Raw genomic sequence first — 20,632 nt, forward strand, 5'->3', positions numbered from 1 at the left:
TGGTGACAGTCCACGCCCAACAGCAAAAAAAGACTACTACAAGAGAAGAGTTTTGGACCCGACCATAAGATGGCAGAGTAATGCACAGCATGTGAATCCCGAAAATTCTTCTTAGTTTTCGGGTTGAAATGTCGCCACTTTGTATTAATTTGCCTGGACTTCATGATCCTACTGGGCAGAAGTTTTGATGTGTACTGTTTTGCCTATTGTAAGATGTTGTGCACTCATAGCCAGACTTTGTCACTTTCCTATCTATAATTGTACATATTGCACGGATTACACTTTGCATGAGCCCTGCGCCTATAGGGCCCTATTCATGGAACTCCTTGTATTTTGTTTATGTAGTGAAGATCACTATTATGGACTGTTAACCAGCAGGGAGAGTCACCACTATGAATGTGTACATACCGATGTTCAAGTGAACTATTGCATATGTGAGGATTCTTTTAACCTCAAGAGTATACACACAAATAGACTTGTTTGAACACAATCTTGCAGAACCGTTGTTTTATATAGGTCAAGGATCAGAGCAGATCTCATTGATCCTCTTTGCATCTGTGATTGTGACAAGAAAAGCAATGTCTTCATAAAACCAGACATTTATAGTCCTGAAAACAGATTTGCTCTTCAAGGAAGACTGAATTTTTGTAAAATATTTTATAAAATACTTCCCAAAATCAGGTCTGTAAGACCACTTCCTGTATGTAGAAATTGAACACAAATCTTAACAGTAAGAAGCCTGAGGCTTTATGTAACTAGGTGCAAGGAAGAGTGTATGAGAAGGGTATTCCTTTAACATTACAGAAACCCTCGTGAGACACTTCATAGCCTTGCTCATGGCAACTTCGATGCTAAGGTTTTGATTCCCTCCTGCCAGCCTATTCTCAAAGCCAGACCTGCAGGTTTGAAAGATGTTGGCCTGTTGTCTATTTGTGACGTTGTTTCTCTTTAATGCTCCCTAAAGCAATGAGTCGTACCCTTCCTCGTATGTAAAATCGGATGTGGTTTACTGGCTTCTAAACTCTGGTCAGAACACGCCCTTACCTTGTGTAGGCCTGGGAATACGTCATTTATGGACAGGTGAGGGAATATATTAAAGTTTCAATAAGGGCGCAGTTTTAAAGAAGAGTGTATTTGAGGCATGTTGAAGGGAAGATGTCCATTCCAATTTTTAATCATAAGCAGCGCTGTGTGTAATATTTTTCCCTAATGGCATTTACGAGGGTAAAATAAATCATGTGAGAAAATAAGTTTGTCGAAAATGTTTTCCCTGTACAGTGTTTGTCATCCTAGTGCAACCTTTTCTCAATACATGTTTTATTTTGACCCTGCATACCTGATGCTGGCCTTCCTGAAAGTTCAAAATACCTTGTAGTTAAATTATTTTGGTGAGCTTGGCCCAAGAGTTGTATGTTAATAGACTTCTCTCCCAGCAACCTTTGTGATTAACAATATTTAAACAATCCACTTCCACAGATCCTCTTGTAATTGTTAAAGCCCTATACATTGTCCGAAACAGACGACTCATTATCTGTGGATCACTGTGTAGCAGATTGGAGACGCTCTTCATATGTAAAATGTGTATGCCAACATCTGCACGACTTGTTTCTTATCTCACAAGGACAGCAGACCTCCGCTGAGGCCTGGGTGTTAGGATGCTGGTGACAGTCCCGACACCTAGCAACAATATCTGTGAAATTCTGTATCAGAGTATCTGTTCACTGGTCAGAAAATGAATTGACACTACCGCAAACCCATTTCACTGCTACGAATAGCCCCTCTTAATGCTGACCATGCAAAATAAGTAAACTAGAATAGGACTGTGCAGGTCAAAAAAAATCAGTATCACAAAGTCTGCAATCCTGAGGTCATTACAGTCCCCTTGAAGTAACTTAAAGTGTCTTAATGGGGGTGAGGAAGATGCAAGCAAGTGTAAGCTGGTGAGAAAAAGACTAAAGAGCACATAGCAGAAGATCTCCCTCCACCTCTGTGAAACTTTTGCTCTGGGACTCCAAGAGAGATTTTAACAGTGTAACTGTCACGACTGGTCTGTATTCATAAAGTCAAACGCAAGGCTCCACATGACACTTTTACAACAGTGCCTGGAGGATCAGAGGAGTCCTAGGTCAGTAAAATCGGTGTAGAAGCTTTAGCTACAACAGCCACTGACCCAGGTGCTCCCACGAAGGTACCCTCCAAAGAAAATACTGACAGGAGTGCTGTTGCATCAGTAGCCTTGGTTCAGAAGCAGCAGGCCAACACCGCTAAGTGGTAGTCCCTTTTGACAGCTATCCAGCTCTTCTTTCTGACAGAATGTCCTCAACCCAGAAGTGTTCTGTGTAGATGGTGTCACAGCTCCTGTACTTGTACCAATTTCAGCCTGTGAAGTAGGCAAACTTGAATGAAAAGTCTTGGTAGTGCACAAGGCCCTGCCTTTCCCTGCCCTGGCTCCAGACACACTAAAGGGAGTGGAGACTTATTTGTGTGAGGACAGGCACAGCCCTATTCAGATGTCGGTGTCCACTCCTCCCACCACTCAGGAAGACCCATCAGCCTGGTGATGGGCTATCAGGATATGCAGGGCACACCTTAGCTCCCTGAGTGTGTCTGTTTAGAGTGAATGCACAAACAGGCCAACTCTCATACTGGCCCAGACGTGTATTCAGAGACCGGCAGAGGCACAGAATGGTTAAAGTAAGAAAATGCCAATTTTCTAAAAGTGGCATTTTCAGACCTGCAATTTAAAAAACAGCTTCACTAAAAAGCAGCTCCAATGCTAACCTGTGGGAGAGATTGGGCTTGATGTAGTGAAACAAATTTAGCAGGTTTTCACTACCAGGATATGTAAAACCCAGCAGTACATGTCCTACTGTTTAAATACACTGCACCCTGCCCATAAGACTAACTTGAGCCTACCTTAGGGGTGCCTTATATGTCATAAAAGGGCATGTTTGGGCCTGTCAAGTGGGTGCACTTGCCAGGTCGAAAAAGCAGTTTAAAGCTGCACACACACAGTGCAGTGGCATGTCTGAAGCATGTTTACAGGGCTACGTATGTGAGTGGTGCAATCAGTGCTGCAGGCCCATTAGTAGCATTTGATTTGCAGGCCCTGGGCACACATGGTGCCCTGTGTTAGGGACGTACTAGTAAATCAACAACATTTTAGACCGAGAGCACTAGCACTTTAGCACTGGTCAGCAGTAGTAAAGTGCCCAGAGTCCTAACACAAGCGGGAATAAAAATGCAGCACAGAGCCAAAAACAGTAGGCCAGAGGCAAAAAGACAAGGGAAACCATGCCAAAAGATGCCAGGTCTAACAAGCCCTATATAGTCCAAGACGTGTGGCCGGCGCAAGAGGCAATATATCACATTAATCTAATGCAGCCTAGGGCGGTACACCTCGCCCTCAAACAAGCAGGGCGATATGGGTAGAAAACGATCACAGGGACCCAAGATGTTAAACTAGAAATCTGATGATCACAGCACTCTAGCTGCCAAGTGTGCAGTATTTTAAACAGGTGCTTTGAACAGAATGCTTCTTGAAATCAAGAAATGGGTGTTAAACGTCTCTGTGCACCACAGACGCATCTGAGATTGGGTTTCCCTCAACTTCACTTGTTAATCAGCTAGTTTTAGGGATCCCTCCACCCACGTCCACCTAGACCGGTGAAATGATCTTAATCTTTCTGCAATTAATTCACCACTGTCAGCGAGAACTCAAAGTGATCATTTATACCGGTCATTTATTAGAGTCCGTTTTCGTGTTTTGAATTTTTTTTAGTGTTGTTGAATGAAATAGCTGGCTAATCAGTGTGCTGCAAGAGGAATTAAAGTGACAGTGCAGCAGAAAGTAAAATGCGCAGTTGAAAGCGGAACCTTACTCCTAGTTTAAAACAAGCCACTTCCTGTGAAACTTAGCTTTGTCAATCACATGCATATTTGTATACATCATGTAGTCCACCTGCCTCTACATCTGTTTCATGAAGACAGTTTTGAGCAGTTGTGTACGTTATCTGCAATTATGATTTATTCTTTTCTTCCCATAACAAACCAAGCCTATAATGGACGCGCCGCCCTTCGTTTGGGGGATCCCTGTTATTGATTTGATTTTTAAACCGCGATATCCTCCAGGGATTTAAATTGCGAGAGTTGGGGAAATGAAATGGCGCTCATCCCACATGTGCACAGCACGTGCCGGTGAGATCGCATATCTGTGGTGTAAAAGTGTTAGCACGAGCTGCAGAATCCAGATGGGCCGCAACATCCGCCAGCACGAGAATCCACTCAATTTCGATTGTAGCGCGAGTTCCTGTACACCTGTTAAAAATTACTACCCGTTGTACACCATTGCAATCCTCTAATTAGATACTGTTTCCTGAACTTCTCGCCTGCTACAAAAAGGCGTACATTTTAAAAGCTCCTAGGGAATTTCACTTACAATTTGTTTAAAATGTGGCATTTGTGTATTTGGCAGATACTGGGCTTTTTGGCACATTTGACGCCCATGAGGTGTCTCTTTCGGTTATAAATGCCCCTGTGAGCAGGTTCTGGGTATGACATAAAGGGCACATTGAATTTCGCGTGCTATCCCAGAATACAGTGGGCTTATTTCAGGGTATGATTGGCGTTCCATCCTGGCTTGAAAGTGGACCGGAGTGAGCCATAACCAGGGCTACTGGAATTATGCGTCAGAAAAGGCCAAATTATGCGGCAGAGTTGAGTAAATTGTGTCAAGAAGCAAATTCTGCTGCAAGACAGTACTTTTTTGGTAGTATTATTTCATTGTTTTGTACTTTTTACACTATTTAACACTGCCTCATTAGTGCAAATTTAATACCCAAATATAGCAGTAAGCAACGGAAAGGTGACCAGTCGACCTTTGCGAAGGGCCCTGCACTGCGCAGCAACACATGTTGCTCTGTTTTTAGTAACTTTTGAACCGTTTGAGCTTGAAACCATTTTTTTATTTTCAAATCTGCAGATTATGCAGCAGATGATGGATTATGTGGCAAATCTATAATTATGTGAAAATCGCCACTGTCGCACAATCGTATAATTCCAGTGTCTCCGATGATAAGCTATCTTTATCAACATGGACATGAATTAATTGCAAAAATAACGCACCTCAGTTCTGTCGCAGGCCTTGTCAAAACAGACTTAATAGTCCATATTTGTGGGAGTTCAGTGAAATCAATTGATTGGACTCGTTGAATAAAAAAATTATAAATATTAATGTCTGATAACTTTAGGTTCCCTTGGACACACTTGTTCAGGTCTTATCTCTTATAGAAAGACCTCCAGCACATGCACTGGTATTTAACAGCTGCATCCTCAGCCAAGAAAACACAATATACTTGGTTTTCAAGCTGCTGTGCTTTGTGTTTGTTCAGTTTCTGTTATGGTCGTGTCATACTTTTTTGTCTCACTTGCACAATGTCAAGTTAATCACTTTCTACATCTTTCCATTTGTAATAATGTTTTGGGAGCATCACCCACTGACGTCTATACTAACGTTTTAAGCATTATATTTATCAGCTTTTGCGCACATACTTCAATTACCTGCACCTTTGTCTCATTTTAGATCGGTTTTCTTTAGCGTTAAGACATGCTCTGAGAGTGATGCTTTATTTTCCTCTGTTTTATTCTTATTTTGCAGCCATTATTTGTATTTGTCGTCTGTTTTTTTGACTTTAATTTCATTATCCGTTTTTCGGTTAGACGACCGTGAGGTTTTTGTCCCGTTAACTATGTCCTCTGGCCCTTTTTTGTTTTATTTTTTTGGCTTCAGTTTATAATCTAGAGAAATCTGTTCAAGTTTTTCGGTAGGAAAATTGCCGATACTGACATGAACAGAAAATCCATGATATATGTTCTATGGATTTGGAATTATGAGTCTAGTCTCAGCCTCTTAGCAAGAGGCTTTTCATTTGAAGTTAACAGACTGTAAGGTTGGCAGAAATAGACTGGTAGGTTAACCATTAGGACTGTGTTGCTTCCGCCTCAGAGTGAACACTTTTCGCCCTAAGTGGGATGAGTATGCCCAGACGCGGGTCCCTTGCTCACTGTGCCACTGGATTCAAGCTAGCCTGGCTGAAGAAGGGAGACATACCCTGAAACCGATCCCAGGATCCTTGTTTCTGCTCCAGGGAGGACCTGGCCTGGCCTGGCCTGGCAGTTCGGTCTGGACTGTTTCCATGGGACACAGGGTCAAGACTGATTTGCATATGGCTGGGACCAAATTGGGGTGGTGTAGTGGGCAAAAGAACGATGGATTTAACCCAGATCTTTTAACTGCGGGAGAATGTTTGCATTGTCAGCATTTACATAGCTAGGTGTCTCACCTGCTGTCAAATCTTTTTTTGACATCAACCATGCACACCTGAAACCAAGATTAAATACTTTTTTCGGTCTTGAATTCTGCTGCCAAGTAGCCTTGGGTGAAACCTCTAGCCTTTCTCTTTTTCCACTTATGCTCTTGCCGAGGGCGATGATGACTGCGTTGGTGGCATTGTTTCTTTGCATCTCAGTTATGTTTTTGTAATTTATTTTTATTTTTGCTGAATGAAAGCAAACATTTGCTGTCTGGAAAAATTTTGATTTTTTTTTTTATCTGATAGTTTAACATCGATTATAAGGGCACCTTCTAAACGAAAAATATAAAGGAGAAGAAAAAAAGAAAATGCAAGCTGTGAAACTATTTGTAATTATATATTTATATTTTATATCTTGAACACCAGTCTATTTGAACGCTAATCTTGTGCTCCGAACCATGATTAATAGTTTCTGAAAACATGAGGCAGGACTGATTACGAACAGATTTTTTTTTTTTTATTAATCAGATTTATAAACGTGGCTCAAAATTTAACTACTACAAAGCGGAAGAATGTGTTCATTACAAAGCAAGTATACCTTTCAAATCTGAATTTATCAAATTATTCTTTGGCGCCAGAATCACAAAAGTGGCATAGGGCCTGAAATAGAGTTTGGCGGGTGGGTTACTCGTTCACGGGATATCCTGTCTGCTTTATTGCAAGCACCATAGAGTACAATGCACTGTAATAGGGCAAATAAAAAATTTGGCATGTTGTGATGGCGACGCCAACTGCTAAACCGAAGTCAGGCCCATAGTCTTATTGCACAAGGAGAAACAGAGTGGATCCCAGTCATGGGACCCTAGGACCTAGCTCAGCTCAGGTATGTGATTGTTCTAAATCATAGTACCTTAAAGAAAGAAAAATTTCTTTCTAGTGTCCCCTCACTCACCGGGGTTTCCCCACGGTGACATGCTTCATCATTGGGGTCCTCCCAGTTCTCTACGAAAAGGGGCGTGCTGCGACTCACGGACTACGCAGGAGCACTTCAGTGTGAATGACTATGTGTGGTGCAAAAAAGAATAAGTGGAGTGGGTGTGTGTGAGTATTAAAAATACCATACTTAGTGGGTCTAACTGTTTTATTGAGCTCCTATGCAGGTATATTAAAAGTGGGGTTAATGTCACTGTAGGGCAACCTATAATGTGGTTGACTCAGTGATCAAATATGGTCGACATGTTTCATGCTACCCCTAGCATTTCTTCGGGACCATGCAGGGACCAGCCCTGCATATGCCACTCCTAAATCCCAATAGTGGGGACTGTGAATCTATTACAGTAAAAAGGTGATATTATTTGCATGCATTTCTAATAAAATACATACTTTTGTTCCTCTCAATTAGTAGGTGCTGTAAAATAAAGCACATTTATAATGACAAACCTCCCCCTAGGGAAGGCACACATAGTACATTTGTAAGCCACTCTCATTCTGTGTTTATATAGAATGGTTTGCGCCATATTGGCGCGTGCAGGCTTTCCAAATCCTTGGTCAAAAACTGTCGTGAAATTTGTTCGTGAATTCACACAAATAAACAAGACAGGACTTATTGTGATCAAACATATAACTTACACAACATATACAAAGTACACAGAATAAGAAGAGCTTCAATAGTTACTTTTTAAAGCGAAAATTGGCACTTCCTGGTCACTCTGGGGGGTCAATTTCACTTATGGGATACACTGCTGGAAGAACGATATACATATATACATAAATCGTTATGTCGGAATTGCCGCCTTCGTGAATGATCACGATGTAATTTAGAGTGGCTTTCTACATCGGAAGCAGAGATATAATACTTACATCCTGTATTGTGAAATCGCGTATTTCTACCTACTCAAACACCTCCCCGGGACCGCATCTTGCCTTGTTCCTGCCGGGCTATGGTTTTTGTTTGTTCCGGTGTCGGAGCCAGATAGAGCACGCCCTCAGCTACTAGACCGGTCCCACTGTGGCGGCCATGTTGGACGTATGTCTCTCTCCGCGTGTAAACGGAAAGAGAAGAGGGCTTGTATAACCATAGCCCGGCAGGAACAAGGCAAGATGCGGTCCCAGGAAGTGTCAATTTTCGCTTTAAAAAGTAACTATTGGAGCTCTTCTTATTCTGTGTACTTTGTATATGTTGTGTAAGTTATATGTTTGATCACAATAAGTCCTGTCTTGTTTATTTGTGTGAATTCACGAACAAATTTCACGACAGTTTTTGACCAAGGATTTGGAAAGCCTGAACGCGCCAATATGGCGCAAACCATTCTATATAAACACAGAATGAGAGTGGCTTACAAATGTACTATGTGTGCCTTCCCTAGGGGAAGGTTTGTCATTAACAATGTGCTTTATTTTACAGCACCTACTAATTGAGAGGAACAAAAGTATGTATTTTATTAGAAATGCATGCAAATAATATCACCTTTTTACTGTAATAGATTCACAGTCCCCTCTATTGGGATTTAGGAGTGGCATATGCAGGGCTGGTCCCTGCATGGTCCCGAAGAAATGCTAGGGGTAGCATGAAACATGTCGACCATATTTGATCACTGAGTCAACCACATTATAGGTTGCCCTACAGTGACATTAACCCCACTTTTAATATACCTGCATAGGAGCTCAATAAAACAGTTAGACCCACTAAGTATGGTATTTTTAATACTCCCACACACCCACTCCACTTATTCTTTTTTGCACCACACATAGTCATTCACACTGAAGTTCTCCTGCGTAGTCCGTGAGTCGCAGCACGCCCCTTTTCGTAGAGAACTGGGAGGACCCCAATGATGAAGCATGTCACCGTGGGGAAACCCCGGTGAGTGAGGGGACACTAGAAAGAAATTTTTCTTTCTTTAAGGTACTATGATTTAGAACAATCACATACCTGAGCTGAGCTAGGTCCTAGGGTCCCATGACTGGGATCCACTCTGTTTCTTACTGACCCAGAGGAGGACGTCCTAGACTCTATTATCCTCCTCTCCCCCTGTTTTTTTGCATACTTATTGCACAAGGCCCATTTCTTGAGTTGCATATATGGTCAATTGTGTAGTTCTTTTGGGGATCAGAAAACCAATCAAAAACTTGCACAAGGTTTTTTCTCTTCTTAATACTGCAACTGGGCTAGTCTTAGCACTTCTCATCTGAACTTCCGAATATGATCATTTTTTACTGGAGACCATATTTTAGACTCTGCTTAACTAGGTAGGTGTAACATTCATGTACCACGACCGGTGTTCCAAAGGGAAGCAACCTTTCCCAGCATCTCGATTTCACATCAGTAGCCGATGTGCTGGCAAATGAAGCCATCTGAACATGTTCACACTTGGTCCTAATGGGGAAGGAATTTTAACTAGTGAAATGTGAAAACACTTTTGGTTGCAGCATTCCTGTTATTTTTTTGAAGTGAGGTTCTCAACAGTACCACATAGCTCTAATTTTTTCAGAATACATCAGAATTAGGAAAGCACAAACGAAGCTCATTTTTTTTGTAATTCGGAAGTGAGTGAAAACAATTTTTTTTAATACGATCAAAACAAATCAATACACCAGGTGATGCCATTTCCACACATTATCATTTGTGTGCTGGACAGTTTTATCAGTGAAACTGTATTTGAAAATGTAACTGTAATTTTAATTGAAAATGTGTTGTGTGTAATGGCAACGTGCTACTACACCATGCACATTCAACGCTATGCCCCTCCACTCTACTCTATGCCCCACCAATCTGTACCCCTCCACTCCACAAGACTCCACTCAGAGTCACGATAATGCCACTTCATTCTAGGCCACTCTAATCTACTCTACGCCACTCCACTGCATTCTTGGCCACTCTACTGCACTTTGCGACACTCCACTCTGACACTCTATGACGCTCTGATACTCCATTTAACTCTGACACTCAACGCTACACCACTCCACTGCACTTTACTTCACTCTACCCTATGCCGCTCCACACCACTCTACTCTGTGGCATTTCACTCTGCAACGCGTTACTCCACTCTACGCCCCTTCACCCTGAAACTCTACCCACTCTACTACACTATACTCTACAACACTCCACTCTCACACTATTCCACTCCAGATCGCTCAGCTCTACTCCATGCCACTTTATTCCACTGTACAACACTTTATTCTGCTCTACTCCCACATGCCCCTCTTCACTGTGCCGCTCCCTCTGCGCCACTCTACTCCTCTCTCCGCCACTAACTTTTAGCAGCGCTGAGCAGTAGACATGCTATGGTACAACATGGCTAAACCAAATTGGCAAAGCCAATATCTCTTGCATAGGCGAGACCTATTTGCTTGACCAATGCTTGTCATCTTTGGTGTCCTCCATCGGACCTATTCTGGGACTTGAATGCACTTGGTGCTTTAAATATATTTAGTTTTATCCACGCCCGCGTAAAGACTAGCAAGATCGGAGGATCAGATGATTAACTCCGTTTTTTGCTCAGATGCGAGGTTACCAAACGAGCAGCCAGTTTGAATAGGAAGCTGGTTGGTTCATGCACCCCATGTTAGTACGAACAACCTTGCTGGATGTTTATTGCCTTTTTTGCAATATTAGCAGAATGTTCCTTAGAAAACAAATTGTTTCCAGCACGAAGGAAGCCACGCCAGATTGAAAAAGTCCCTTGTGTTCTTTCAGCAGTAAATGTACCTAGCTTTTATTCTTGGCCAATTCCTGCGCAACTTCCAAATGTTTGATTCTGGATTTGCGAATAAATGATGTCTGTCTGATTTTTATTTGTAAGCAGGTGCATAGTTTGTGAATGCAGCTGTAGGGAGTCGCCACATTCAAGACCGTTCCCTGAGGTCTTAAGCACAGTTGTCTGATCACCAACCAGCGATGCGTGTCCTGTCTGCACTCACTATGGGTCTGCATGACCCGCTCTGTAGCATGCCTCTTACATTGTGTAATATTTCCAACAGAGAAGAAAGCATGGTAAACCGAATCGCAGACCTGCCATGTGACGATTTGAAGGTAGTACTTTAAAATCAGGATTTAGGGAAAACTAAAGATTTGTACGAGTTTTATTAAGTCTCTGGGTTCAGTGTATTTTGTATGGCTGTCCTTAGCAGGCTAGGTTCTGGCTGTAATCAGCGTCTCAGAACTGTTTGTGGCAGTCAATGTTGTGATTTTCATGAAATAAACTGACTTCTCGTCAACCTGATTCTACTATGTAAGTAGAGGTTGTCAAACTACATCCCATTAATAACGCACCGAGGATTGTAAGGCACAGAAGGGTCGAGGGACTCTTCCGGAGTGCAAAAACCATCCAACCTGGGGCCGTACTTTAAACATCGCCCGTAGCCTCCTGCTCATTCACACGATGTGTATTCAAATCCTCTTTTTTCCCATGCCTCTCTAGACCACCTTCGCTGCGTCTGTGCCTTAAGTCTGTCTTCACTTTCTAGCATGACTTCTGAAAGGGTGGAGTACTGGTCCACATGCACCAGATATGTTTCTCCATACTAACGTGCATTCTAGAGTATTGTGCTGAAAAATTAATCATTCTGATCACATTTTGCATGATTTTAAGAAAGCGGGAAGCGAGACCTAACTCCAAACGCACCACCAAATTCTCAATGTACAGGGTGAGATACATTACGGGAAGCAGAGATGCACAGCACAAGTCATCCTGAAACATTCTGATAACACAACGAGACAGCATAGACACCCAACCCCCTGCATAGTGTTAGCTTGACTCCACTGGGGCATACTGTAGAATATATGTGAAAGATGTGATGTCCTCTCTGGGAATCTTGGCCATTTTATTGCTGTAACGTAAATGGCTATGTATTTATGACACCACGGAAATATAAGCATAAATAAAATTACAAAAAACATTGTGCATAAATAAAATTACAAAAAACATTGTGCACGATTTTGAAACTGTAAGACTGCTTCCTGCCACGCCGCCTCTATCAAACCATTTAGAAATGTGTTACACTCGATAGAACTCGAGGGAAAACAGATTCCTTCAGCTAACAAGATTGCAGCAGGTAGCATTGCATTTGCATACCTGCATAAATGTAACCATCGGCATTTCTCTTTCTCTTCCCGGTAACAATTTGTGAATTGCTGCCACCCGCCTGGTTTTTTTCCTGCTTTAATTGAGTTTCCTTCACTTTACTTTCCATCAAAGAATATTTTTTCTTTCCGTACTGATCAACCAAATTCTGTCTGCTCCTTGTGCTGTCTGCATTTGAAGTGTGGGTAGCACACTGACTTGCTTAGAGCTACTCCCTGGTGGGTGTGGGCATGCAACATCAAGCGCGAAGTCCCGGGTAGCAGGTTAAGGACTTCATTACGAGGGGCTGCTTATAGTGCCCACACCGTCATCCGCTCCCACCCAACATCATACACATTTTGCCCATATAATGATTACACTGGACACATTGTTATGGTTGAGAACAGCTGCAGGTTTATTTTCATACAACAAGCGTATGACGTTTGATGGGTTATCTTACGGGTGATCCAAGGCAGGCAGCCCCTCGCTGTCCCGCCTGCCTAACTAGCCAGCCAGCACGGTGAGTCGACGCTCGGACAGTGTAGCACCTTGTAGATCCTTATCTTAGACTCCCGCCCCCCCTTTCAGGGCAGAGCGGTATGGCACACCCCCAGTCGGTTCAGGCCCCCCGACCGCCCGAAGACCTAACGGGGCACCGTCGCGGTTTCCCGGAACCTCCTGCGGCTCCCGGTCCTTGGGTCAGGCACTCTTACTGTGCCAGGCAGAGGTACCCTTACTGTACCAGTCTGCCGCAGAGGTACCCTTACTGTACCCGTCTGCCTCCAGATCACCCTGTAACTCCGCCACAGCTCTGGAGGAGGCTACCGTCGATGACAGAGCCCCCCACCTCCGAGCTCCCTACTTCCATCTCGCAGCTTGCAGTGCATCCGTATATCAGGGAGAAACATATCCATCCCAACTTGGACAGTGCACGCCATCCTTTCAATAATAGCCTTCCACTCTTGCCTGCAATAGTGCCAATGCTCTACCGCAGCTGTGGACCTGGCACCCCGCTGTTCCCTACGTGGAACAATTGTTGATAGTCCACTATATCACTTTGCATGGCCTGTAGCAGTCTAATGAGAGCTGTTGTTCACCTGCTCCTCCCCCGTCCCGGGGTAGCCCACATACAGATGCGTCCATGCGAGACCCTGGGTCCAGTCCCCGTGCGTTGCTCGCTGTGCCAACCTGGCAACGAATGAGCGTTCCCGCAGCCGCACCTGGCAACCTGATGAGTAAAAGGCCATCTTGCCACCGCTTGCGTAATTGTTCGAGACACTGCGCCCTTAGTTATCGGTCCATTACAATACTCAGTAAATTGCTGTTCGTTGTACCCCAAGAGGACCACGTTGCTTACCGCGGTGCCTACTGCGGATCCCAACCAACTGTCTCAGTAGTGAGCGGCAGCTTCCCTTAAGCAGTGTTCGCGCGTGCCTCCCTTTCTAGCTCAGACCTAGCTGCTGACATCCTGGCGGGCATTGCGCTCCATCTTATACCGCTAGCAAAACGACACCTCCTCGCATGACCATTGGTCCTGGAAACTACGAAGTGCTAAGTTGCTAAATACCCATTGCGCTGCCTTAGTCATGATCAAGTGCATTTGGCTGGTGGGACACTCGGAAATTTAACCGCACAACTGGCCTCTGCCTTATTGTCCTGACTTGGTGGTCCCTCGCCATCTGACAGTGGTCCAGGCTGCTAAGTCACCTTGTTCCTGACCGAATCCCGGAGTGTGACGCCCTGCGCCACACCATTGTTCGTGCATACCAGGAAGAAGGAAGTGGGGGTGACAGTCCTATACACCCTTCCTCTTCCTCCCGCCTAGCAGCCTTCACTGGTGGCGGTGTCTATTGCAACCACCACCCACAGTTTTTTTTTTGCGTTTCGCTCAGGCGGTCGGACAGGAACCGAAGCAGGACAGAGGCAGAGCTAGGGGCGGCCGGAGCTTAAGTACCTGGCCCGCCCCCACTGGAAGGCCCTCCCCTGCAGACGAGGCTTGCCGCGCCTCCTTCGAAGCCCTGGACAGGGGGGGGGGGGGGAGGGCGCTACATCAAGTGGCCATTAAGGTGGCTGCCCTGCCAATGTCCCCCTGCGTACGGCATTTCCACTGGGGCCTGTAACAGTAGTTAATTGCCCCATCCGTATTATGAGATCCGCAAGAACACACCAGATGGCTTATGTTTCATCTGGAGTTGTCGGCTGCCAAATGGCCTTTATCAGGTAAAATCTCTTGGTCACAATCTGGCCCAACAGGAAGAATCACTGATGGAATCTGACCCAGAATTACTGAATTCCCATAGTATTTCCATTTCATAGTGGGTCGTAAGGGTACAACTCATAATGATTCACTACCAGCCCCACCTCCCCTGTCCCCAATTGTAGGTACCTCCTGTGTCAGTAATACCATGAGTAGGGAAATCCGGCCAAATTACCGGACCAGTTCCTTGAGTATATTCCACAGGCAAGCAATGTTTAAATTCATATGATAGTTTTAACACTGAAGGTCTAATTAGAGTTCAGTGAACAGGATACTCCATCACAAATGTGACGGATCTCTCCTCTGCTATATTCCAAGTGCATTATAACCCATATCACTTCTTATACGGCAGACCGAATACTCATCACGTTTGTGACATAATATCCCATCTGTCAAACTCTAAATCGGGTCTAAAGTCTGTTCCAGAAACCAGAGACAAATTTGATGGGAGGAATGCTTCCAATAATTCTAACCACCGACAATCTCCATGGGTAGCATTCCAGCCTGTCGTTCTTTTGGCCACCATGCCACCTTATATTCCACCCAACCCAATACCAATCAGGATTGGTCCTGCTCCAACAGGATCAAACCAGCCCAAACTTCCAAGCCAGGTCCTATCTAAACCAGAACACAAGTAACCCAAGATCTGTTTCACCCTGATTTGGGGCTCTTCTGTCGGGTGCAGCTTGGTTCCAGTGACACAGTGGTCAAGGGCCAGGCATCTGGTCAATGTGGGTTCTCTCCTTGTGCCTTAGTTCCCATATCAATTGAGTGTAACGCTTTCTGTAACCCCATAAGAATTACGTTTAGGCCAATATATAGGATGTAAAGGTATTCTCATCTGGTCTGGGGTTACATTTTGTATACTTATTTAACAGGATGATTTAGTCTTTATCTTTCAAACTTTCCCCAAATGGCAATAACTTGCCAATTGTGGTCAGCTCTTTGGAAAGATCTGTTAAGGCCTGCTACTATTGATGCTCATGAATATTTGATTTTAACTTGTTTTCATGTATGTTTGTTCACTACTTAAAAAATAACATTTAAGATCAAATGAATTGGCAGTACATAGACCCCCTCGTGTATCTCCCTTTGATTTAGAACTATAATATATATCTGATAAAAAAAATCTTTTTTAAATTGCTTGGGAGAAGAGGGATAGACACATTGGCTTGCTTTTGTTATATAAATATTTGAAATGTATCCCCAGATGAAAATATTTCTCTAATAGTATCAGTTCTCATAGCAGGAGTGATCCATCTAGCCAAGATTCATTATCATTCATTGGCTCATCTGCAACCAGTAATGTTGCACTTGCTGCATATTTCCCCTTTGACCCTGCCTCGTACAGCTTTGAATTCTGGCAGGGTAACTAAGCAGTTCAACCTTTATAGGTTGATTTTAAAAAAGTATACGTATGTTGTTAGTGATAGTACTTCGGCTTATATAAGCAGTTTAAAAAACAAATGATTGTAATTCATAGTTCTCTAGCTTTTAAATCTGGTTTATCCCAAGATACTTACTTGCACTACCCAAAGGTTATAGATTCAGGATAATCTCGTAAATGAGACGAATTCTATTTAAGTGAGCCGTGAAACTGGCATTCTAAAAGCACATCTCTATTCAGAGACAAAGTAAAACATGATTTAAAAAGAAGAAAGATCAAGCCATTATTCGTTCTAAGAGTTCAAACAAAATCCTTCGTTCATCTCCGTTTGTTTTTCAACTTGATTGAGTCATTTGCTGATTCGGCTCTTTGATATTAGTGCCTAGAGCAGGGGTCTTCAAATCTTTTAATGCCAACACCAGGGGGGGGGGGGGGGGGGGGGGGAATCATTGGGCGCCCCTCAGAATTTTTCACAATTATTTTATTATATTGGCAATGTTTAAATAGGTCTTTTCACATTTCAACTTCGCAGTTACGTTCTGTTACTGTTTTAAAAATGCAATCCTATACATGATTGCCAAACATACTATTCTGGTCAGGCAGACCTTACTAACACGTACAAGTATCCACAGTGTGACTATTAGAAGTGGAGGGTTGGGGTTTGAAGAATACTTGGAGTCTCTTCCCTTTTGACACCTTCTCCCAGCCAGGATATAAATAGCAAAATATGTTAGTGATGGTCCATTACAGAGCTGCTTGGTGGCGCTCATTTGTTTCGGTTTAAAACAAAGCACGGTTATCAGCACAATGCTTCTTCTTGGTAGGAGCCTTTGCCATTTTTAAGGAAAACCTCTTAGCCAATCCCTCTTCCTTGAGCAGCCGCATTGTTTCACTCAGATTTGCCCTTGTCTAGGCTTTGGGTACTCTCTGAGTGGACTCAATAAATTATGGAGTGTGTATGTTGACAGAAAAAGGGTTTGTTTTTCCTCTCTCATTGGCTATTCATATAGTATGGTCTAGAATCAATTTATGACTGACTCTTCATTGAAGTACTTCATTAATAAATGGCATACATCCAACTAGTATTCCAGCAGTCTCTGCATGTACATGTTATTGAATTAAGAAATGTAAATGTATAGGGCTTGCTGCCCACATGCAAACTAAGTGAACCGTTCGTTGTTCGTGCACTGCCAGTTTATCTGCTGTGTTCCCAATTTGTTTTGATACATGTAAATGTTGGATTAATCTATATTCTATTAAACTGCACAGTGGGTAATGGAACCAACTGGTTTACTTAATAATGTATGACCACCATTGCCTGCTCTTTGATCTGTGCTAGCTATTTTCTCTGTTCCAGGTCTGTTTTGTTTTTTTCCAGGTGTGTAAAGCCACTAACTTGAGAGCATGCTTTCTTCTCAGTCTGCTTACCTGATTCCCTTGGTATACTTAATTTCCATTAAAGTTTGGGGTTTTTCGATTGGACAGGATTGGTACTATGCCTGCACCTCAATTGTAGGATTTACAGAGGTTGCAAACACAACGGTCTGCTGAGATTCTCGTTTTATACTTTTGTATCTCAAGAGCTTGTTGTCTGAAATGTCTACAGATCTGATTTGCGTGATCACTGTTGAGTAGAGTATATTTTTCATAAAATGGTAGATCTGCACATTTGTCAGCGATACAAATCGGGATCTCTTGCTTACCTTAATATTTGTTTTATATTTAGGTTCAGTGGCACTGCAGAGCGAGAATGGTAGCAGGGGCCAATTTTTACATCGTCGGCCGGGATCCCGCAGGCATGCCTCACCCAGATACTGGAAAGGATCTGTATGAACCAACTCATGGCGCTAAAGTTCTCACAATGGCTCCTGGCCTCATTGCACTTGAAATTGTCCCATTCCGGGTCGCTGCCTACAACAAGAAAAAGAAATGCATGGACTACTATGATTCTGAGCAGTAAGTTGTTTTTATTTTTTTTTAATATCTGAGCCAAGATATCTTATTTTTAGTAAATGCTTAGATTCTGTTTATCATCGGCCAGTTTGTTCAGAATGAGATACAGAGGGGTTTTCAACTCCCATCTCGGACAGCATCCATGCGCTATATATTATAATGACAGAGAAGAGCATTAGCCTAGCTGTTGCTGTAGAATGAAGGATGCGCAAGGTGCGAGCGTTCGTCGTATATCTCTGTCTTAATTTTTCGACAATATTAGGGCCTGATGTAGAAGTCGGCTTAGGGAATACTGCCTCACAAATTTGACGGATATCTCATCCGCCGTATTATGATACCCATAGGACAGAATGTGATCGTAATACGGCAGACAGGATATCCTTCATGTTTGTGGCGGAGTGTCCCCCTCTGCCAACTTCTAATCGGACCTTCAGCGACCCAGAAGTGATTGGCAGTGTGGTCATTTAGCCAATACCTCAAATCATTGAAAGTGTTAAGACCAGAAGAAAAAATAGTTGGTTCGCCCACATTTGCTTGCTTCTAATCCAAAGCATTAATCAGATTCGGCTGCCTAAGATAGGGCTGGAGCTCTCTCGCCCTTACACATAGCCAGGGATTTAAGTGGGCCTTGTCTCACCGGTGCTGAGCACCGGCAGTTTTTAAAGGAGGCCTCAAAATGGGTCTCTATCGGGCTCTGTTTTGTGCCCTGGCACAGGCGGTCTGTTTTTTCCAGGACTGCAGTGACAGCAGGCACATGGATGTTGGCGTGCTCACTTCTCACCAGTGGAGAAGTTACGACATGGCGTCAAGCCAGGAGAGCATTGTCCTGGAAGGGAAATCCTTTAAAGAGAGTCATTTTTTCTCTGCATTTCCCTTCTCTTTTTGGAACTCAGGAGCAGCAACATTGTTGTGGTGTCACCAGGGTTTTAAGTGGAAGCTTTTCCAATATTATATACTATCCATAGTTGCTGCGTATTTATGTTATGCAACTAACAACCATTGACAAAAGCAATAGTCCTGACTTGTTGTAGGTATGATGTTACTTGTTGTATCATATATCTAGATGCAATGACAGAAACAGCAAAATAACTTGTACACCTGCAATGTACCTTTCCAGTGCATGTTTCATGTGTGTGTGTGTGTGTGTGTGTATATGTATATATGTATATATGTATGTATATATGTATGTGTGTATATATATATATATATATCCAAGTCCTCTCTGCAGCAGAAAGGTATTTGCCGCACTCCTTATGGTGAAAACAAGCTTTTATTTCAATGCTGGCGTTTTCCTAATATATTTCGGTCCCATTGACCTTCTTCAGAGGAGAGCCAAGGCTTCACGAGGCTGTACAACACACCTGCATCTCATTTGCAGTTTTTAAAGTTTTTGCCCCCTGGTGGGCGCCTCGATAGGCAGGGCTCAAGCATGCTGGGTCATGTAGTGCGCAGACAGTCTCCCGATTCTTACCCTTCAGTGGGCAATGCTTTCTGCATTTGAATCACCATAATCCCCACACAGTCAGACTTTCATGCTGCTGGGGTCCAAACCAATGTCCCGTCCTTGGCGGCAGCCCACTGTGCTTTCGCAATCCACAGAAAAGGGTCCTATATATCGGTTAAAGTTAAAGCTTGAGGAATTTGCTACGTGAGAAGATTATAATGTATGCTTTTTGTATTAAAACGGCAATAACTTCAAGGCAGTCCTAAATTTGCTTCGGTAACGGATGGAGTGGTATGCAGGTATTTGTCCTATAAGTTATTTTTTTTTAAACTGCCATTGGGATATGAGCTAATAATCGCCCTGACAGAAAAGTAATTGTGGCCCCTTTCTTCCTGTATCTACCCTCTGTTGCCAACACGTTATCCCTGCTCTGTCCAATGGAAATGCAGGACATCGGCTCCAATTTCTACCCTAGTTTCATGGTATTTAGATGTCGTTTTTCCAATGTGGCTGAAACCCACACTGGAACCTAAGGACGGGTCATGTGTTCTGCTGAAGATTTTGCAACTAAATTGATATTGGGGTGGAACAAGCAAAACAAAAGGGTGAAGTGGAGCAAAGGGGCATGTAAAGCAGGGTTCACAATTGCTTGCACTATTCCCACCTTACGACCAACAAAATGCGCATCAAGTTGCCCTAGTTGAATTTTCCCATGTTTGACCTGGTTTGGACAAATCGCGCCCAAGTGGACCTGAACAGATGGGAGTGCTACTTCATGCCTAGAGGTTCTACATTCATTACCAGTGCTCGCTACTCTGCCCACCATTCTGATCCCACATAAGGAATTTCAGAGCAATTCAGAGAACGGATGTGGCATAATGGTCAGAGCGACTGACCTTGGAACTGGGTTTGGGGAGGGGGGCAGGTTCGAACCTCGGCGTTGTCACATCCTGTGATTCTGTGCAAATTAATCTCCCCTTGCCTGCCAAAAAATGAAGGTAAAGTTGTGTAACTTAACAGGTGCTCATGTAAAGCGCTCTGATAACCTTCGGTCGAGTTTGCGCTATATAAGACTTAAAAATAAATCATTGAGTTTTGCTTTCCCATCACGATTTATTATTTATTTATTTATTTAAGAAGCTTATAAAGCGCGCGGCTACCTCCAGCGGGGGTGTCCCGGCGCTAAGATTACAGGTTTAACACAAGAGAGGGTTGCAGAGG

The 20,632-nt window shown here is 43.3% G+C and overlaps 1 protein-coding gene across 2 annotated transcripts in view; it reads left to right on the forward strand.

Moving 5' to 3' along the window:
- PAPSS1 (3'-phosphoadenosine 5'-phosphosulfate synthase 1) overlaps positions 1 to 20,632 on the forward strand; it is a 266,540-nt gene that overhangs the window by 213,604 nt on the left and 32,304 nt on the right. For both annotated transcript variants that reach the window (XM_078676598.1, XM_078676599.1), the window contains exon 11: positions 17,741 to 17,970. In XM_078676598.1, the coding sequence (XP_078532724.1) occupies positions 17,741 to 17,970 (230 nt within the window). The remainder of the gene's footprint in view (positions 1 to 17,740; positions 17,971 to 20,632) is intronic.

This window comes from Lissotriton helveticus, chromosome 2_1, assembly GCF_964261635.1.
Source record: "Lissotriton helveticus chromosome 2_1, aLisHel1.1, whole genome shotgun sequence".
Classification (NCBI taxonomy): Eukaryota; Metazoa; Chordata; class Amphibia; order Caudata; family Salamandridae; genus Lissotriton; species Lissotriton helveticus.